Raw genomic sequence first — 15,291 nt, forward strand, 5'->3', positions numbered from 1 at the left:
CAGCCCCATCAATTATGAATCTATTTTTATGTAGTGTCAAATTCAACATAATTCTAGATTCGTGGAATGTTTTCTAGTTTGTACTCGATTTGTGCGCTATTTCACTTGTAAACGCCCATCTACTACAATTTCATGGTTTTAGGGTATTTCAGCTGAGCTGAACGTGACCAATATATGTTGCGCCAAATGTCTATCTAGTTAGCTTCTAATTGCACAAGATTAGTTATTAACATAGTATGTGTTAATTGTAAATACTTCTCTAATTCATCATTGAATCAAACCTTCATCACCAACTACACAAAAATGTATTTACTTATTTTTGTACAACAATAAAAAAAAAAAAAACATATATATGTTATATGTTACAGTTGGTGAATCTTCTGCCTGTAATTAAATCCTTAATAAAATAGCAGTTGTTTACCAAAACCATTTTCTGATCATCCAATCAAGAATGAAAAAGAGAGGCTTAATCACAAATAATTATTACAGGAGTAAATCAGAAAAAAAAAGAAAAAAAGAAAAAAAGACAAATCCTATGATGAATGCTAATGAATTAAAAAACTAGCTAATATAATTAACTGTACTATTAAATATTAATCATTTTGAAATCATCAGATAATCCTCTGGAAGAACGCATGTCGGTTTCGCTGGTGTACGAGGAATAGAAGTCGTCGTCGGCATCCTTGTCGTTGACCTCCTCAATCATCTCCACCGCGGTTTTAATGTCCGGCCGCCGGTCCACGTCAGCATGGCAGCAACTCAACCCTACTTTCAATAGCTTCATCATCTCCCCCTTGCAGTAATGGCTCGTCCCCGCCGCCATGTCACCGTCGAACACCTCCAGTCCACCGCCGCCGCCTTGCATCACCGACTCCACCCACGTCGCCAAGTCGACATCCCCGCCGCCGCCGCCGCCCTGCTGCAGCAGCAAGTCCGACGGAAACCTCCCCGTGAGGATCTCGAGGATGAGGATTCCGAGGCTCCAGACGTCGGTCTTCTTGGATATCCGGCGGCTGGCCTTGTACTCCGGCGACTTGTATGAGATCATCTGGTCCTGAGCGTGCTCCTGGTTGACGACGGGGACAAGGCCGTAGTCGGCGAGGAGAGGTCTGAAAGAGCCGTCGAGAAGAACGTTGGATGATTTCAGGTGGCCGTGCGGCGCCGTCAAGCTCGGCAGCTCGTTGTACAGGTACTGCAGCCCTTTGGCAACTCCTTTCACAATGTTCAGCCGTGTTGCCCAATCCATACACGGATGCCCCACAGATCGATTGCCTGAGTACGCACAAATTATGTTACAGAAGAGAAAACGCTATTTTGCTATAATATAATAGGTAATATAATAATATATATAATACCGTGAAGCTGAAAAGCGAGGCTGAAATTCTCGGCGTAATCGGCGACGAGGAGTTTCTCCTCTTTCCGGTAATAGAAAGCGACGATGGGAAGAACATTGGGGTGGCTCAGCCGGCCGAGCCGCCTCATATGCTCGTTGAACTCTTCCTTTCCGACGTTGTTCATGTGCCGGAATCTCTTCACCACCATCACGTTCCCGTCGTTCAGCGCCGCCTTGTAAGTCGACCCGAAAGCCCCACTTCCCAGAATCTCCGCCGAAGCCTTCAGCAAGTCCGCCATGTCGAATTTCTCGCCGCCTTCTCTCAGGAAAGTCAGCCTCACCCCCTGCTTCCCGTTCTGATCAGGCGACGACGACGACCCTCCGCCGCCCCTCTCCATTCTGTCTAACTCCGCCGCCGCGCTGTCTTTGTTACGCTGATGGTCTCCTTGGGAGGCTCCCCCTGGTTGGTCGGTCGGTGGGTTTTTCTTGCGCCGGAGGAGGATGCAGACTACTGCCACAAGCGCCGCCAATGCTGCCGCCACTAGCACCGCCACGATTACTATTGTTGCCACCGAGAGATGTTCTCTGGCCGCACATGGACTCAGCGGCGCCCCACATAGGTCTGAGTTGCCTGCAGCCAGAGGAAAAAATAAAATAATACGATTAATTAAATATAATACAACAATGGTGAATTAATTAAATGCTAAAGAAAATAAACTCACCAGAGAATGAAGAAGCATTAAAATGGCTAAGGGTAAAAGGAATCTCCCCCACCAAATCATTGTTCGACACACTGAATCGCTTCAATCCATTCTGTCGAAAACGTGGTATCTCGCCGTGAAATTGGTTGTCTTCGAGCATCAACTCCATGAGCTTAGGCAACGTGGCCAAAGTCGAAGGTATCGAGCCCGTAAACGAATTGTTAGCCAGATGAAGTTTCTTCAAAGACTTCATCCCGTAAAAGGCGTTGGGTGAAATATCCCCATAAAACTTGTTGTTCGACAAATACACCGTTTTCAGCACACCCATTCTCGTAAAATTCGGTAAATACCCCTCGAAATCATTGTTCATAAAACTTATACTCCTCAAATCCTTCAATTGCATAAGTGTCTCCACATCGATGACTCCGCCCAACCCCGCATGCTCGAGCTTGATCGCCCAAATACGGCCTTTCTCGCATAGAATCCCGTGCCAGCTGGCATTGCAGGGGGACGTGGCGTTGTCCCAGTTCGACAACACAGCGGTGTTCTCGAGAGATTCCTTGAACTTGAGGAGAATCTCGGCATCTGATTCGCCAGATACCGTCGCGAGAGAATAGAAGAAGAAGATGATCGTAAAAAACGAGAGAATATTATAGTAATGTATTTGTTTTGGAGCCATGATGATGATTAGTGCCCGTGGTGGTGGTGGTGGTGGTGGAGGTGGTGCGCGCACGTGGTGGTGCGCGCCCGGCCGAGGGACACGGAGAAATGAAGGTAAAAAAGATGGCCTCTTTGATGAGAGAATGAAAGAGGGAGATGAAATGGAGGATTGTGAACATAGGAGGGTTTGGAGAGGAGGAACAAAAGGGAAAGTGCCAATAATAGTGAATTGTTTTGTTGGTGTTGGGGTTTTGAGATTCATAGTATTGACAAATGGTGACAAGTTTAAGGATGTTGGATAAGGTCCACTATTTTTTTTATTGCATGGGGTGTTGAACACGTTTTCTGCATGAGAAGTATGCGCTATGCCTTTTAATTTATAAGTTGGCTGCCTTGGAATAACAATATTAATAAACATAGGCAATGTCAATCCAAAACATAAACTCTTGAATAGATATAACTATATATGTGTATATCTATACTTTTAAAAAAAAAAGCCATATTTGTACTAGATAAACGCACTGATGAACATACCGTGTGTGACAAGCTCGACGAGAGGCGTAAACGCACAAGGCAACATCTCAATCTGAAAAGTATTGACAATAAAGATCAAACTTGAGTCGCTAGACACCACTCTCTTTTTACAACGACTATCTCTGTTTGTATTGTGTTTTGGATTCCAAATTAATTGTAATTAATTTTTTCCCCGGAAAATTATGTGAATTTTCCATGTTATTTTTATTCATTTTTTCGTCATTACGATGAATTTCAAATATGCTTAATACCAGATTGAAGCAAAGGTGTTATAATCCCATTTATTTGCATCGAAATCGAGCTTTAACCCTCCCACACAGTGAATCATTGTCTTCCTTCAACGGTATATATGAACAGTTTCAAATGCCATTCGGTGTTCGACAAATTTGTGGCACTGAGTTTAATGGTTCTTGTATATAAAAATAAATAATAGTGAAAATAATTCAAATGGCTATACCAATTTATTTACTTATTTTCCCAAGAAGAGAACTTGAAATTTTAAGCAGGACCAATTTTAATCATTTTTCCGTCTGGATAAGCAGCGAAACCCACTCATGTTGGTAAAATCATCAAATGGTTTATTATAGGTCATGTGGGCATATACTCACAAGAGATAAATCGAGCCTGGAGGGGAGATAGATGGAGAAAGTGAACCATACATATATATATCAACGATTTCCACTTGCCGTGGTTGGAAGTGTTTGAACAGCCGCTAGAGGATTCACTTGGTATGAGAATGCAAGCTGCCACAAGTCGAGCAGACCCTTTTTCATGGACACAGCTTTCTTAGCAAGAAACCTGCAAAACGAGAGAACAAGTTAAAAGGAAGAAAAAAGCATGTCTTCTAGAAAATTGTAATAGTTTAATTATGAGTATCGGAACTGGAGGGCCTGCTCATTTAAATCTATTATTCGCAAGAAAATAAAAGTCGTACCTCTTCACCAAAGCTTGCTTTTTTCTCGTCAAATAATAAAGAAGCAACAGAAGAGAAGCCACCAGCATTTTCCCAGTTGGTATAACTAATTGAGTACTGCCTAACTTTAATTTGATTGCAGGAAACCACCAGAAGAATGGAACTCTTTGTCGAGAAAATTTCAGAATTTCTTCTTTTGATGTATTATTCTCAACATCTCTTAGATGCCCTTTATATGGTTTTTGATCTTGTAAGTAATCAGAATTGAATTCATCCGACAGTTCAGGTGATGTAGATTTTTTCGATGAACTGGTGACAGTGGAATCCATCGATTGTAATCGCCTCAGAAGTTCCTGAGAAACCAAGTAGAAAAAATTATGAAATGGAAAAAAAGTTTTCACTAACGTCTAATCCACTATGTAGTTTCAGAAACACCAAATGAATTAAGTAGAAATATTTTCATGCGCAGAATCGTACCGTATATCACATAGTATATTTGAATTGTTTATAAATGAATAAAATAGGAAAACAAGTTGAATGTTTATTTAGAAAGAAATCAAGCATGCGAAATCTTACCAGCCGCTTCTCGATTGGCAACATGGCTTTCTCCACCCATATAATAGCAAGATTTGTGTTCTTTACAGTCCTAGCAAGAAGTGTTACGACATAGAGCTCAACAACTGCTAAATACTCGTCAACTCTGATAGAACACATTAACGAAGATCCTTCTGTGTCAGATACTATAGCTTCTGCCCCGGAGAGAGGATAATAACGGTCATCTACATATTTCCAGCTGTTCAGAAATTCCTCAAGAAAACCTTGAACAGTAGAGGGGCTCTCCGACATTTCAAAGCACACCCTGAAGGCAAAATAGAACAACTTACACAATCAGATTGTAGGGAATATATATATCTCGGGATTTTACCCAAAAACAATTTTAACAATTTTACATGCCATAGGATTTTAGTACAATTTTAATCCCGGTTTTAACTAACCTTGCACATACCTCAGTACCTCACTCTACGACCATATGTCACTAATCAATTGGATAATGTAATATTGCCTACCAACTACAAGACTGGAAGAAGGAAGAAACTGTTCAGATTCATCAAATGCAAAACGTGTGGTTAACGAAACTTGGAATTAGACTATGTTGGCCTAACAAAAAAATGGGAGTACTTCAATATACATCATACCAAAGCAATTCCAATTTCCACAATTTAAGAATTCAAGTTAAAAATAATAAAAAAAAAAGGGAAATTTCAATATTCTACATCTGTAGCATCCCATTAAAACTTGCAAGGAATTCTAAGAAAAAATATATAAAGGACAAAGTGAGTTAACTTACCCAGAGAGGAAAACTTGAACAGGCATCGCAGTGAGTGAACCAAATAACAGTTTAAGCTCCTTCAGTATTTCTGACGTCCTTCAAAATTACAGGAAAAATAAAAATAATGGCACAAAATTCAAGAAGATAATTACGAAAACAACATATGCAGAAAAGGAAAAAAAAAATCAGAAACAAACCTAATTTACCTTTGGGAATGTTTCATGGATTGTACAAGCACCATGCCCGCCGATTCCAGCATATCACCACGATCGTCCTCGAAATTCTCCGATGATTCGCTGAGCTTACAATTTGCGAGCAATCGTTTAAGAATAGATGAAGCTGACGAGGCGGCTTCATCGAACATGCCACAAACGAGATAACTGCCAAATCGCATCCATAGATTTAATATGTTAACACATGAGATTCTGCTAGAATGAAGACTGAAAAATGAAACATAGATAACACACGAAATATTTTACCTTTCGGCGCGGTCAATTTCTTCCCAGATTCGCGTCTGCTCACCTGTAATCGCCATTTTCAATCACACTCTCTCTCTCTCTCTCTCTCGCGTTGGGGAAAGAGACGAGGGATTGTTGAATTTTGTCCGCCAAGCAGTGAAGTTGATTTCTACTTTTTGAAGTATTGGGATAAAATAACTAATTAAACAAAAAGCGACTTTTGTTTTAAAAAAAAATGGGCCATAAAAAATATTAACAAAAGTTTTGGGGCTTTTACGAAATCCAGTTTTAGTTTAGAGTCGCAGCCCAGCCCACCGTCTTCACACTGTCAAGTGTCAACGTCGGCTCAAAAACTCGTTTCAATTTCTCTCTCCTTCCTCTCTCTCTCTCTCTCTCTCTCTTTCTATCTGAGCGCGATTAAACATACCTACACAGAACACGGGCAGGTAAATCCTTTCACTGTAATTCATTTAACTTAATCCCGTTTTTTAAATGTGCTTAACCTAGTACTCGAGGGTTTCTGTATATTTATTTCATGCTTTCAATCCTGGAAATGGAAATGCTTCATTTTCGAATTTTGATTTTTAGATAAAAAATCAAAGCACACTCGGAACCCTCGAGATTCTGGGGGGGAGTGGATGGGTGGGTGTGGTGTTTGTGTAAACCTGTAATTTTGTAGTCCTAATGGAATTTAAGTTTTTTCAGTGGTTACCCTTTGGAATGAATGACGACTCTTGGTTAATGTTGTTTTCTTCTCTCTTCTGATTACAGTTATTTTGGATAATAGAGTGATAAAGTAGGGTATGGCTATGGGTTCTTCAGAAACTGACGCTTTTTCTCATATTCAGGTATATTTAATTCTGCAAATTGTACTGGTTCAGTATTTTTAGCATTTAATAATAATACACTGTTTGTGTGTATCAAATTTAAAGCTTCTGAGACATTATATGGAGTATATGTTATATGGTATAATTTTAGCTTCTGAGATGTTGTATGGATAATATTCGTTTTATGGTATATATGTACGTTGTTATTGATAAATTTATGAATTTAATTTAACTACGCCGCTGAAGCTGTTGACGAGTTACCTTTTATTTTATAGATTTATACTGCAGTTAATTAGAACATATGATTTGGTGATTTTTTGAAATTTCATGAGCATGACGCGTGTTCACTCAGAGTTACCTTGATTTGTATCGTTGATTTGAACTACTTCTGTTCTTCGATTCTTCACTCCTTATTTGGTAGCTTTTAAGAGCAAGATTAGATATTATAGACCCAATTTGAGTATGTAAGCCAACTCTTACGGTCACACTGTATATAATGAACTGAACATATAGCTCACAATTTACTTTCAAAAATTTGTTTGTTTTAATTTATTAGAATTGCGACGTGTTCGACTGATTAATAGAATCTTGTAGTTAAGTATGGTTTATGCGGTTTACTATTATTGATATAGTGAGTGGAATACACGATCTATCCGCTATACAACAATTCAATGCCTTGAACATAAGTTTACTAATATGGAGTGCAATAATTTTTTTCCTTAAGAAAGGTAGATGATGCATTTTCTATACGTTAGTTCCATATCAGCATTAATATTTTTCATTTTGGAGTAGCATAGAAATGAAATTTCTTCCTCTTCCATTATCCAGCTAGCTTGGCTGGAATTTCGTGCAGGTAAAATGCTTATGGACGGAACACGTGTACTCCCCGATCCTCGTAAAGGACTTGTTCGTATAGGAAGGGTACGGTTAAGTACAGCAATATTCTTGTCATTCATCCTTTTCATTTTCTCCAAAGACGAGAAGTAGTTTACATTCTTAGTGTAATCACCTTCCTCTATTTTTACAGGGAGAAGAAGGGTTAGTCCATTTTCAATGGCTTGACAGATCTGCAAATGTTGTTGAAGATGTATCCTAGTTTTTTATGTATATAGTTTTTTTTCGAATCCACCATCTCCATTTTTTATCTAATCTGTATTGGCCGGTAGTTATTCCCTAACGGAAGATGGATATAGGACCAAATTGTTTTTCCAGATGAGTCGGTTTTTGAAAAGGTACATCTCTTAAGTCTGAAGTATTGTTCATAGTTTTGTATATAACAATTTCCTTATTCATAAATTCCTAAATCTTTGGATCTCGTTTTTGTTTTATCTGTACTTTATCAGGTTAATCAGTCTTCTGGGAGGGTATACATCCTGAGGTTTCTTACAGATGACCGAAAGTTCTTCTTTTGGCTTCAGGTTAAGTCATTAGTTGGATTTTCTTTTGCACTATATGGTATGATAATATTCTAAAATTTCTGTACTGTATTGCTTGGATTGATTTTAGGAGCCCAAAGCTGAGAACGATATAGAGTTGTGCGATACTGTCAATTTCTACCTGAATACGCCTCTAGGTACTTGGACTGCTACTATATATGCAAAAAGTCAATTCATTTAAAATTCTTACTGTCATTTTTCATATCGTGTATCGTTGGTATTCACTGTTGGTTTATTAGGCTGGACCTGATTGCCGACTTGTATTTAACTTTTTGTTTGATCAACAGACCCACCCGACGAAGATGAAACTGATGTTTCAGTTCCTTTGCAGAACCCTGAAGTTATAGTTGAGGATGATATACTTTCTAGGTAAATTTAACAATCTGGAGAGCGTGTCATGATAATGGGGCAAATGGATAAGATCTTCCTGTAATCACATTTAAAATGAATATATACCGAAGACCGATATTCTTCCCCATTATTTACCTTTGTTATAGATAGTAAATGTATTCTATAGTAAATATAAGCTAATCAATCCTAGATATATGTAGAATATATTTACTATCTATAACAACCTCGTAAATGTTCCTCAATGCTTTTAGAAACTTGAGTTCATAAGAGAAAAACGATAATGTTGCCTTGCACATCACACAAGCACACACACACACACACACACACATATATATATATATATATATATATATATATATATATATATATATATATATATATATATATATATATATATATATATATATATATGTATATATTATTGCAAAAACTTGGTGAAATAATCCTGTAACTTTACTGTCATTTATACTTCCGCAGGGCAGGAAATTTTGTTGGACCAAGCACGGGTGTTGGAGCAACTAGTGATGTAACTTCTGCTGGACCTGTAAAGATGTCCGATCTGCAGCGAATACTAAGTAACATAGGATCTTCAGGTATTCTTGAATTCTTAGTGGAATGTGCTTAAAGTATTCTTGTTTTTATTTTTTTCGACCAATAACGTAAATTTTGTTTTCTGATGTAGATGAAGCAGGAGACCCAGATGCAGGTAGGAGATTTCCTCTTTCAGAGACTTATAGCACATAACCTTCTTCTATTCTGTATTCTGCTAGGAAGCTGTGTTTAATTTGAGAAGTTGCACTTTGACTTTTTGAGTTTTAAATTAATGGAACTTGAAGTTAAATCACTCGATTATCTGAATTAAATTGATATGCGTGATCACACCATGTAACTGGTGGTATTTGATGATTATTGTATGGATTATTTCCAACTCGAAATTGTTCTGATATCCTTCCTGGTTATCATAGGCTTGGGATTAGGTGATATTTTGAAGCCAGAATTTATTTGGCCACTTATTGAAGAACTACTACCGTTAGATGAGCAGATGGTGACATTTTTACCTGAGGTAAGAAATTGACATCTGTCATTCCCTCAGTTACTGATTTTTTTGCTCCATTGTGAAGATTCCTCTGTGGTTACAGGGTACATGGACCGCCGAGGAGTTAATAGAATTGCTACAGAGTCCCCCATTCCGCCAACAACTTGATTCATTTACTTATGTGAGGCTCTACCTCTTCAGATTCTCTCTTTCTTTCTTTTTTTTTCTTTTTTTTATAAATATTTTTTATTTAATTTTCTGTTTTTGTTCTAGGTGCTGCGCACTGGACAGGTGGATCTCACTCAGTTTGGGATAGATCCTAGCAAATGTAAGCAATCAAAATTTTCCTACTTGGCTAGAATAGGACACACTTTGCAAAATTGTGGCATTTACGAAGAATTATATTGTGTTAGAAACTCACTTCAGCTGCATTAACTAGAAATATGATACTGGCGTGCTTAGTTACTCTTCCTCTGTTGGCTTCCAATGTACAAGTATTATGTAATTGTTCTGTCTGTATGACCAGTTGACTTAATTGTTTGCAGACAAGTTCACTGTTCCGTCGTTTCTTGAGGCCCTTGAAGATTCCGTTGCTGGATCCGGAGAGTCGGGGCAAGGAGGCAATGATGTAAAATCTCAAACTTGTCTTGGTAGTGATGCAATGGATGAAGGTCAATAGTGTAATATCACATCAGATACAGTCAGCTTTTAGTTTACTTTCAAGGTTCATGCTAGCCGTTGATCATTTAGATACACACTGATCTTGCTCTGTGCAATCTTATATCCCTGATTTGGAGAAAAGAGAAGCAACCAGTATAGCGTTCCTTTAGCTATATTACATTGTTTGGGTTGTGTGGATGAAGATATTATCATATTTTACGAAGTCAAAATTGATCACTTGACCCTACTTGTATTTGAGCAGAATCTTCGTTTTGTTGTAGGATGTGTGTTATTGAAATAGCTTTAGTACTGTTGGTGGATTTGTTTGGAAAGCGAAAAGATGATGAATATTTGAATCAATTCATTCCCTTAAAAGTAATGCATGCATACATTAATAGCCAATTCCGACCGAGCACTCTTACATGTACAGATTGAGGTTGCTCTTACAGTCCATATTCACGCGTGTATACAGTTGTTTTCTGTTTCATGATTTCAAGACCTTATTGAGATAAGCTCCGAGTGCCCATATCGGAAAAATGTTTCGATAAGCAGAGTAGCTTATCATACAGTTCTTGTTGAATACACCGATAATTTCCTGTTGTGGGAAATCTCCATTCTCCATTTGTGAATTAATCAGCACTTTAGCTGCACGGTGCAGTGGACTTGGATCCCGTTTCGCCTATTATGAAGAGTTAGATATATCAGTCAACGATATATATATATTTTCTCATTACAATATTTACTAGCAGATTTAACATAAGACTTACTTGTCCTGCTTCAATAAGCGCCAGCATAGCCCATCCGGTGTTTACGATGTGCGATACGTCTTTCCCAATATTTGTGTATACCTTTATATCATGTCATGCAACTTTTAGTACATAAAATTAACAAGAACCGACAATCGAGATATATATATATATATATATATATATATATATATATATATATATATATATATATATATATATATATATATATATATATATATATATATATATATATAGTAGAGTCGTACGTATAAATGTATATACATACCTTGTCTTGGCTTGAAAGATAGCTTTCTCCCCATCCACCAGATGGAAGTTGCTTTGATAACAAGAATTCACAACCTTTTCTTACAGCTAAGCTGTTTTCGTAAGTCTTCCCACCTTTGATTAACCCCGTTATCCCAAACCATGTCCCGTAGGTGTAGCATACAGCCCAAGATCCATACCTGTTAGTCACTAATTTAATTATAATTTTCCATTGAAATATAATCAATTGGCATTATATATATGGTAAAAGAAAGGGACTTGCCATGAGCCGTCAGATAACTGTATGCTTTCGATGAAGTCAACTGCCTTGTCAATGCACGTGTCTATATCTTTTCTCCGGTAATTAGGGTACAGTTTGTTGAATTGCTTCAAACCTTGAATTGCTGCAGATGTGCATTCAACGTACCTATGTTCACAGATTTTTTTATTTAATGTCAGAAAGCGTTAAAAGGTTTTGAGTTTTGACGGTGTAATAAAAATTGAAAAGTAAATAATAGTTGGAATAATTACTGGTAGTCGATGACGATATCTCCGAATGTTTCTGATGGATTAATCACCTGTTTCATGGATGGATATACATTCGGTTAATCTAAAAAACGCACTTTTTTATTCCCTTATAAAATAAACACTGTGACCAGTGTGTTTTCAATTTATTCATTACCTCCAACCAAGCGTATGATCGTGTGAGCTCGTATGACGCAAAACCTCCATTACTATTCTGTACCAATAAAATGCCGATGATTTCAATTTAGATAATTTCCAATTTAATATATATGTAGAGATAACTGGTCAAATTAAGGTGCTCTGAGAAATGTGTAAAACCTGAAGGGATAGAATCAAATCAACCGAATCGTATAGCTTATTTTGTTCTAATCCTTCTCCAGCAACCTCCAGTGGCAGCTCCGATAACATAACTGCAGCCTGTATTTTAAGCAAATAAACAATTATTTTAACAAATCATTTACCAATACAAAATCCAGATGTGATTCGTATGGTCTTAGGAAAATCATACCTTAAGACCTTCTGACGTACAATCTGAAACCGGCCAGCCATTGTCTGAAGTAGAAAACGGCCACCCGCCTTTACATTTGTGTCGATACCACAAACTCAAATCTCCTGCACTATCTTTTCTCATCTTCAAAAATAGAAAAAGAAAAAAAATTAATAAATAAATCAGATATACTAAATTAAATAAAATATATGATAGCAGAAATTTTTAAAACTCTCTTACTTGTGATATTTTGATGAATTGATGTGCCTTTTTAAGCATTAAACCGTATTCTTGAGGAAGGTTAGTTCCGACTATTGCTTGGACCGCGAAAACCGTGTCCCACAACTGACTCCCATTGTATCCCTGAAATAAAATTATCAGCATCAAAACTCAATAAACTTGCTTTAATTTTTTTTAAACTGAGATTAATTAGATATTCTGTATCTTTTTCTTATTACATTCATCTTCATGCCATCTTCAGCTACCCACAGATAATCCTTAATTCTTGAAAGATGTCGTTTTACAGCTGTCGAATTTGGATCGTTTATCCAGCAGCACAGCATGTTAAGTACCTGTTTTTATGACACAAGATATTATCTCTCATGCAAGATATATAAATAAGTTGAAGATTATTATTATTATTAGCCGACAAAAGAATGCAAAAACGAGGATTCCAATACCTTATTTACTGGTCCTAAACAGACATAATTAGAGTTTACATCATCGTACTCCATATGTTTCATCACAGTGGTTAGTGCTCTATTCCTCAGCTTAGAGAAAGGCCATTGCATAAGAAGAGGTTCTGCAAATTTGTCCAGACACTTCCACAAAACATCTTGTAATAATGGATGTGGGAAGTACAAATCCTCCTGCAACAGAATTAATTGTACAATCAATACTTCTAGAAGTATTTTTCCAAAATCAAGACAAGGATAACATGTCTCTTATTACCTTGGAACATTGATTTCTGGCCAAATTCCAATCAATCTGATGGTAATCTTGATTATAAAGCTCTTTCCTGAGAGACAGAACAACGCTATTGATGGGCCCCACAAATCTTTTCCCGTATAAATACGACATGGGCAGATACACCATCCGAGCGTGACACCACATACGCCCTACATATTACCAAAAAACCATATTAACCAACGTTTGTATATATATATACAATATGTATGTATAGTAGAGGACAGGGTCGAACAAAACCTGGATGAACGGGAAGAAAGTAAGGAAGAAGCCATATCTCTGGGGGTAGAGGGTTGTTGCCATCCCATTCGTACACGCCAAGAACCTATGTATACATATACATACAAAATATGTTGGAAAAATAACACTTAAAAGAATAACGGGAAATTAAGGTACGTGTTGAGACTGTATATATATTTACCGAGAGCCAACACTTTCCCCACGAAGGGGTGTAAGTAGCACCACCATGATCAAGAATCCATGTCCTGGCTTTGTGCATGGCTCCATCTCCACCGTCCATTTCTTGTCCTAGAAGCCTTAAGCTTACATAATTTAGGATCGTGCAAAACATGCTGCTCTGCGCTTCTATATGCAATCCCCACCCTCCATCAAGATTCTACATTCCATTAAATAGTCTCATCAATATATACATATCAAAATAACATCAAATTAGATAAATGTAATTAAAACTAGAAGATTGGATCAGTACCTGATGGTTATATAGATAACGGCATATCTCTTTCGTGTGTTCTTCAGGGAGGACGGTTTTTAGAGCTTTCATAATATACAAAGATATAATCTGCAGTGTTTGAGATTCTTTTTAAGTTCATATTCTTTCATTTCCACACCCAATTTTCCATTTCTATTACTAATGAAAATAAAAAAAGAATAAACATGTTTTAGAGGTGGTGTAATAACAGAGTAGTTTAGTATTCTGACCAATCCTGGCAGAAGAAACAGAGGACCACCATAATCACCAGGCCAGTGTCCATCTTCAGCCTGAAGAGTTGAATAAAATCTCAGTGCTCTTTTCAATGTAATAACAACTTTTTCCTCTGTTACTTCTTCTTCACTTTCTACCTTCACCTGCTCCAAATCCACTGCCCCACAACCGTTCTCTTTCGCCAACTACAACAATCATCAAATCAAACAAATCAAAAACCTTAAATTTCACAAAAAAAATAAAAAAATTTACTACTTGGTTCAAGGATTTTGCTGCAGTAATCACCTGAATTCGCATTAGGAGATCAGAACTTTGTTTGATTTCATAACGGCTATTACGAAAATCTGCACGAGCCTTTTCGATCAGAGCCTGTTCTTCTGTGATTAATGGATCAAATTCCCAGAACTGTCTTCCAGCATGGTTATTGAAGCTTGCAAGACTTGGATCATTAATATCCCCTTGAGAAAATTTCAGTCTCCACATTTTGCTTACACTGTCTTCTTTCTTACCACCTTAATCCAACTAAACTGTTCTATAAATCTTATGTCTACCTAAGATTGACAATTTACAAGACTGGTGGATAACAAAAAAGAATAGAAGATGCCACTTCGTACAGGATTAAGTTGGGTGGATACATATATATAGAAGTTTGGTCAAATAAATTCAACTTGCTCGAAAATATTATAATAGGAAAGGTCAATGCATCTTCCTTCAAAATCACTCATTACATCTCGAGTTTGAGAACTCAATGAGAGAAGCTGCAAGTGGCTTTCTAATCTAACTTGATATGCTACAGATACAGGTTGACAGTCAAAGTTGGGGGTAAGAATTGAATTTTTTTCTCAACAACAAAGAAAAAATTAAATAACTATATATATATATAAAACATGTGTGAATAAATGATAATATTGTTTCAATCATTGATCTTCAAATTCCAATATACCAATTAAACCATACCGATTATTTTAATATATGGATTGGCCTGTCAATCTCAATGATGATATACCAGCTAAACCATAACAAATATTATTATTATTATAATAATAATAATAATAATAATAATAATAATAATATAAGTACATGCGGAAAGTGAGGCACCATTGCAATGTACAGCTCCA

At 37.1% G+C, this 15,291-nt stretch overlaps 4 protein-coding genes across 6 annotated transcripts; 1 reads left to right on the forward strand and 3 right to left on the reverse strand.

Moving 5' to 3' along the window:
* Positions 1-368: 368 nt before the first annotated feature.
* Positions 369-3,275, reverse strand: LOC105969967 (pollen receptor-like kinase 1). 3 transcript variants are annotated; one of them, XM_088827093.1, is made up of 4 exons: positions 3,229-3,275; positions 2,056-3,039; positions 1,356-1,964; positions 369-1,272 (listed from the first exon to the last, which is right to left on the reverse strand). In XM_088827093.1, the coding sequence occupies exons 1-4, from the start codon at positions 3,272-3,274 to the stop codon at positions 587-589; spliced, it is 2,325 nt and encodes a 774-aa protein (XP_088683219.1). In that variant the 5' UTR covers position 3,275; the 3' UTR covers positions 369-586. The 3 variants fall into 3 exon arrangements, with proteins under 3 accessions (XP_088683219.1, XP_088683221.1, XP_088683220.1); XM_088827095.1 differs by having other exon boundaries at positions 2,056-3,082; positions 3,229-3,274; XM_088827094.1 differs by having other exon boundaries at positions 2,056-3,086; positions 3,229-3,274.
* Positions 3,276-3,667: 392 nt separating this feature from the next.
* Positions 3,668-6,120, reverse strand: APEM9 (3-phosphoinositide-dependent protein kinase-1). The gene is made up of 6 exons (XM_012994742.2): positions 5,951-6,120; positions 5,678-5,851; positions 5,490-5,567; positions 4,718-5,000; positions 4,163-4,494; positions 3,668-4,026 (listed from the first exon to the last, which is right to left on the reverse strand). Exons 1-6 carry the CDS (start codon positions 6,004-6,006, stop codon positions 3,897-3,899), a joined length of 1,053 nt encoding a protein of 350 aa, XP_012850196.2. The 5' UTR covers positions 6,007-6,120; the 3' UTR covers positions 3,668-3,896.
* A 127-nt stretch (positions 6,121-6,247) lies between these two features.
* On the forward strand, positions 6,248-10,614 carry RPN13 (regulatory particle non-ATPase 13). The gene is made up of 14 exons (XM_088827104.1): positions 6,248-6,375; positions 6,701-6,777; positions 7,585-7,677; positions 7,784-7,843; positions 7,950-7,988; positions 8,100-8,174; positions 8,263-8,329; positions 8,480-8,561; positions 9,021-9,136; positions 9,226-9,249; positions 9,509-9,606; positions 9,683-9,760; positions 9,853-9,907; positions 10,125-10,614. Exons 2-14 carry the CDS (start codon positions 6,733-6,735, stop codon positions 10,256-10,258), a joined length of 966 nt encoding a protein of 321 aa, XP_088683230.1. The 5' UTR covers positions 6,248-6,375; positions 6,701-6,732; the 3' UTR covers positions 10,259-10,614.
* Positions 10,581-15,142, reverse strand: LOC105969968 (cycloartenol Synthase). The gene is made up of 17 exons (XM_088827096.1): positions 14,459-15,142; positions 14,170-14,358; positions 13,940-14,029; positions 13,652-13,846; positions 13,471-13,555; positions 13,216-13,382; positions 12,945-13,133; positions 12,723-12,836; positions 12,505-12,627; positions 12,286-12,408; positions 12,096-12,194; positions 11,935-11,991; positions 11,784-11,830; positions 11,536-11,679; positions 11,275-11,452; positions 11,007-11,087; positions 10,581-10,918 (listed from the first exon to the last, which is right to left on the reverse strand). Exons 1-17 carry the CDS (start codon positions 14,654-14,656, stop codon positions 10,724-10,726), a joined length of 2,274 nt encoding a protein of 757 aa, XP_088683222.1. The 5' UTR covers positions 14,657-15,142; the 3' UTR covers positions 10,581-10,723.
* Between the last annotated feature and the right edge of the window lie 149 nt (positions 15,143-15,291).

Source organism: Erythranthe guttata, chromosome 12 (genome assembly GCF_056151865.1).
Source record: "Erythranthe guttata isolate IM_541 chromosome 12, IM_541, whole genome shotgun sequence".
Taxonomy (NCBI): Eukaryota; Viridiplantae; Streptophyta; class Magnoliopsida; order Lamiales; family Phrymaceae; genus Erythranthe; species Erythranthe guttata.

Excerpts from the sequence above, each read along its gene's own strand:
- LOC105969967 (XM_088827093.1), bottom strand. The coding sequence starts at position 3,274 with ATGTTGCCTTGTGCGTTTACGCCTCTCGTCGAGCTTGTCACACACG. Across the intron at positions 1,965-2,055 it reads TAATGCTTCTTCATTCTCTG|GCAACTCAGACCTATGTGGG; the intron begins GTGAGTTTATTT and ends CTCTGGCTGCAG. Across the intron at positions 1,273-1,355 it reads CCTCGCTTTTCAGCTTCACG|GCAATCGATCTGTGGGGCAT; the intron begins GTATTATATATA and ends GTGCGTACTCAG.
- APEM9 (XM_012994742.2), bottom strand. The coding sequence starts at position 6,006 with ATGGCGATTACAGGTGAGCAGACGCGAATCTGGGAAGAAATTGACCGC. Across the intron at positions 5,852-5,950 it reads GAAATTGACCGCGCCGAAAG|TTATCTCGTTTGTGGCATGT; the intron begins GTAAAATATTTC and ends GCGATTTGGCAG. Across the intron at positions 5,568-5,677 it reads TCCATGAAACATTCCCAAAG|GACGTCAGAAATACTGAAGG; the intron begins GTAAATTAGGTT and ends GTAATTTTGAAG.
- LOC105969968 (XM_088827096.1), bottom strand. The coding sequence starts at position 14,656 with ATGTGGAGACTGAAATTTTCTCAAGGGGATATTAATGATCCAAGTCTT. Across the intron at positions 13,383-13,470 it reads CTTTCTTCCCGTTCATCCAG|GGCGTATGTGGTGTCACGCT; the intron begins GTTTTGTTCGAC and ends GGTAATATGTAG. Across the intron at positions 11,680-11,783 it reads GATATCGTCATCGACTACCA|GTACGTTGAATGCACATCTG; the intron begins GTAATTATTCCA and ends CTGTGAACATAG.
- RPN13 (XM_088827104.1), top strand. The coding sequence starts at position 6,733 with ATGGCTATGGGTTCTTCAGAAACTGACGCTTTTTCTCATATTCAG. Across the intron at positions 9,761-9,852 it reads AACTTGATTCATTTACTTAT|GTGCTGCGCACTGGACAGGT; the intron begins GTGAGGCTCTAC and ends TTTTTGTTCTAG. Across the intron at positions 9,908-10,124 it reads TGGGATAGATCCTAGCAAAT|ACAAGTTCACTGTTCCGTCG; the intron begins GTAAGCAATCAA and ends AATTGTTTGCAG.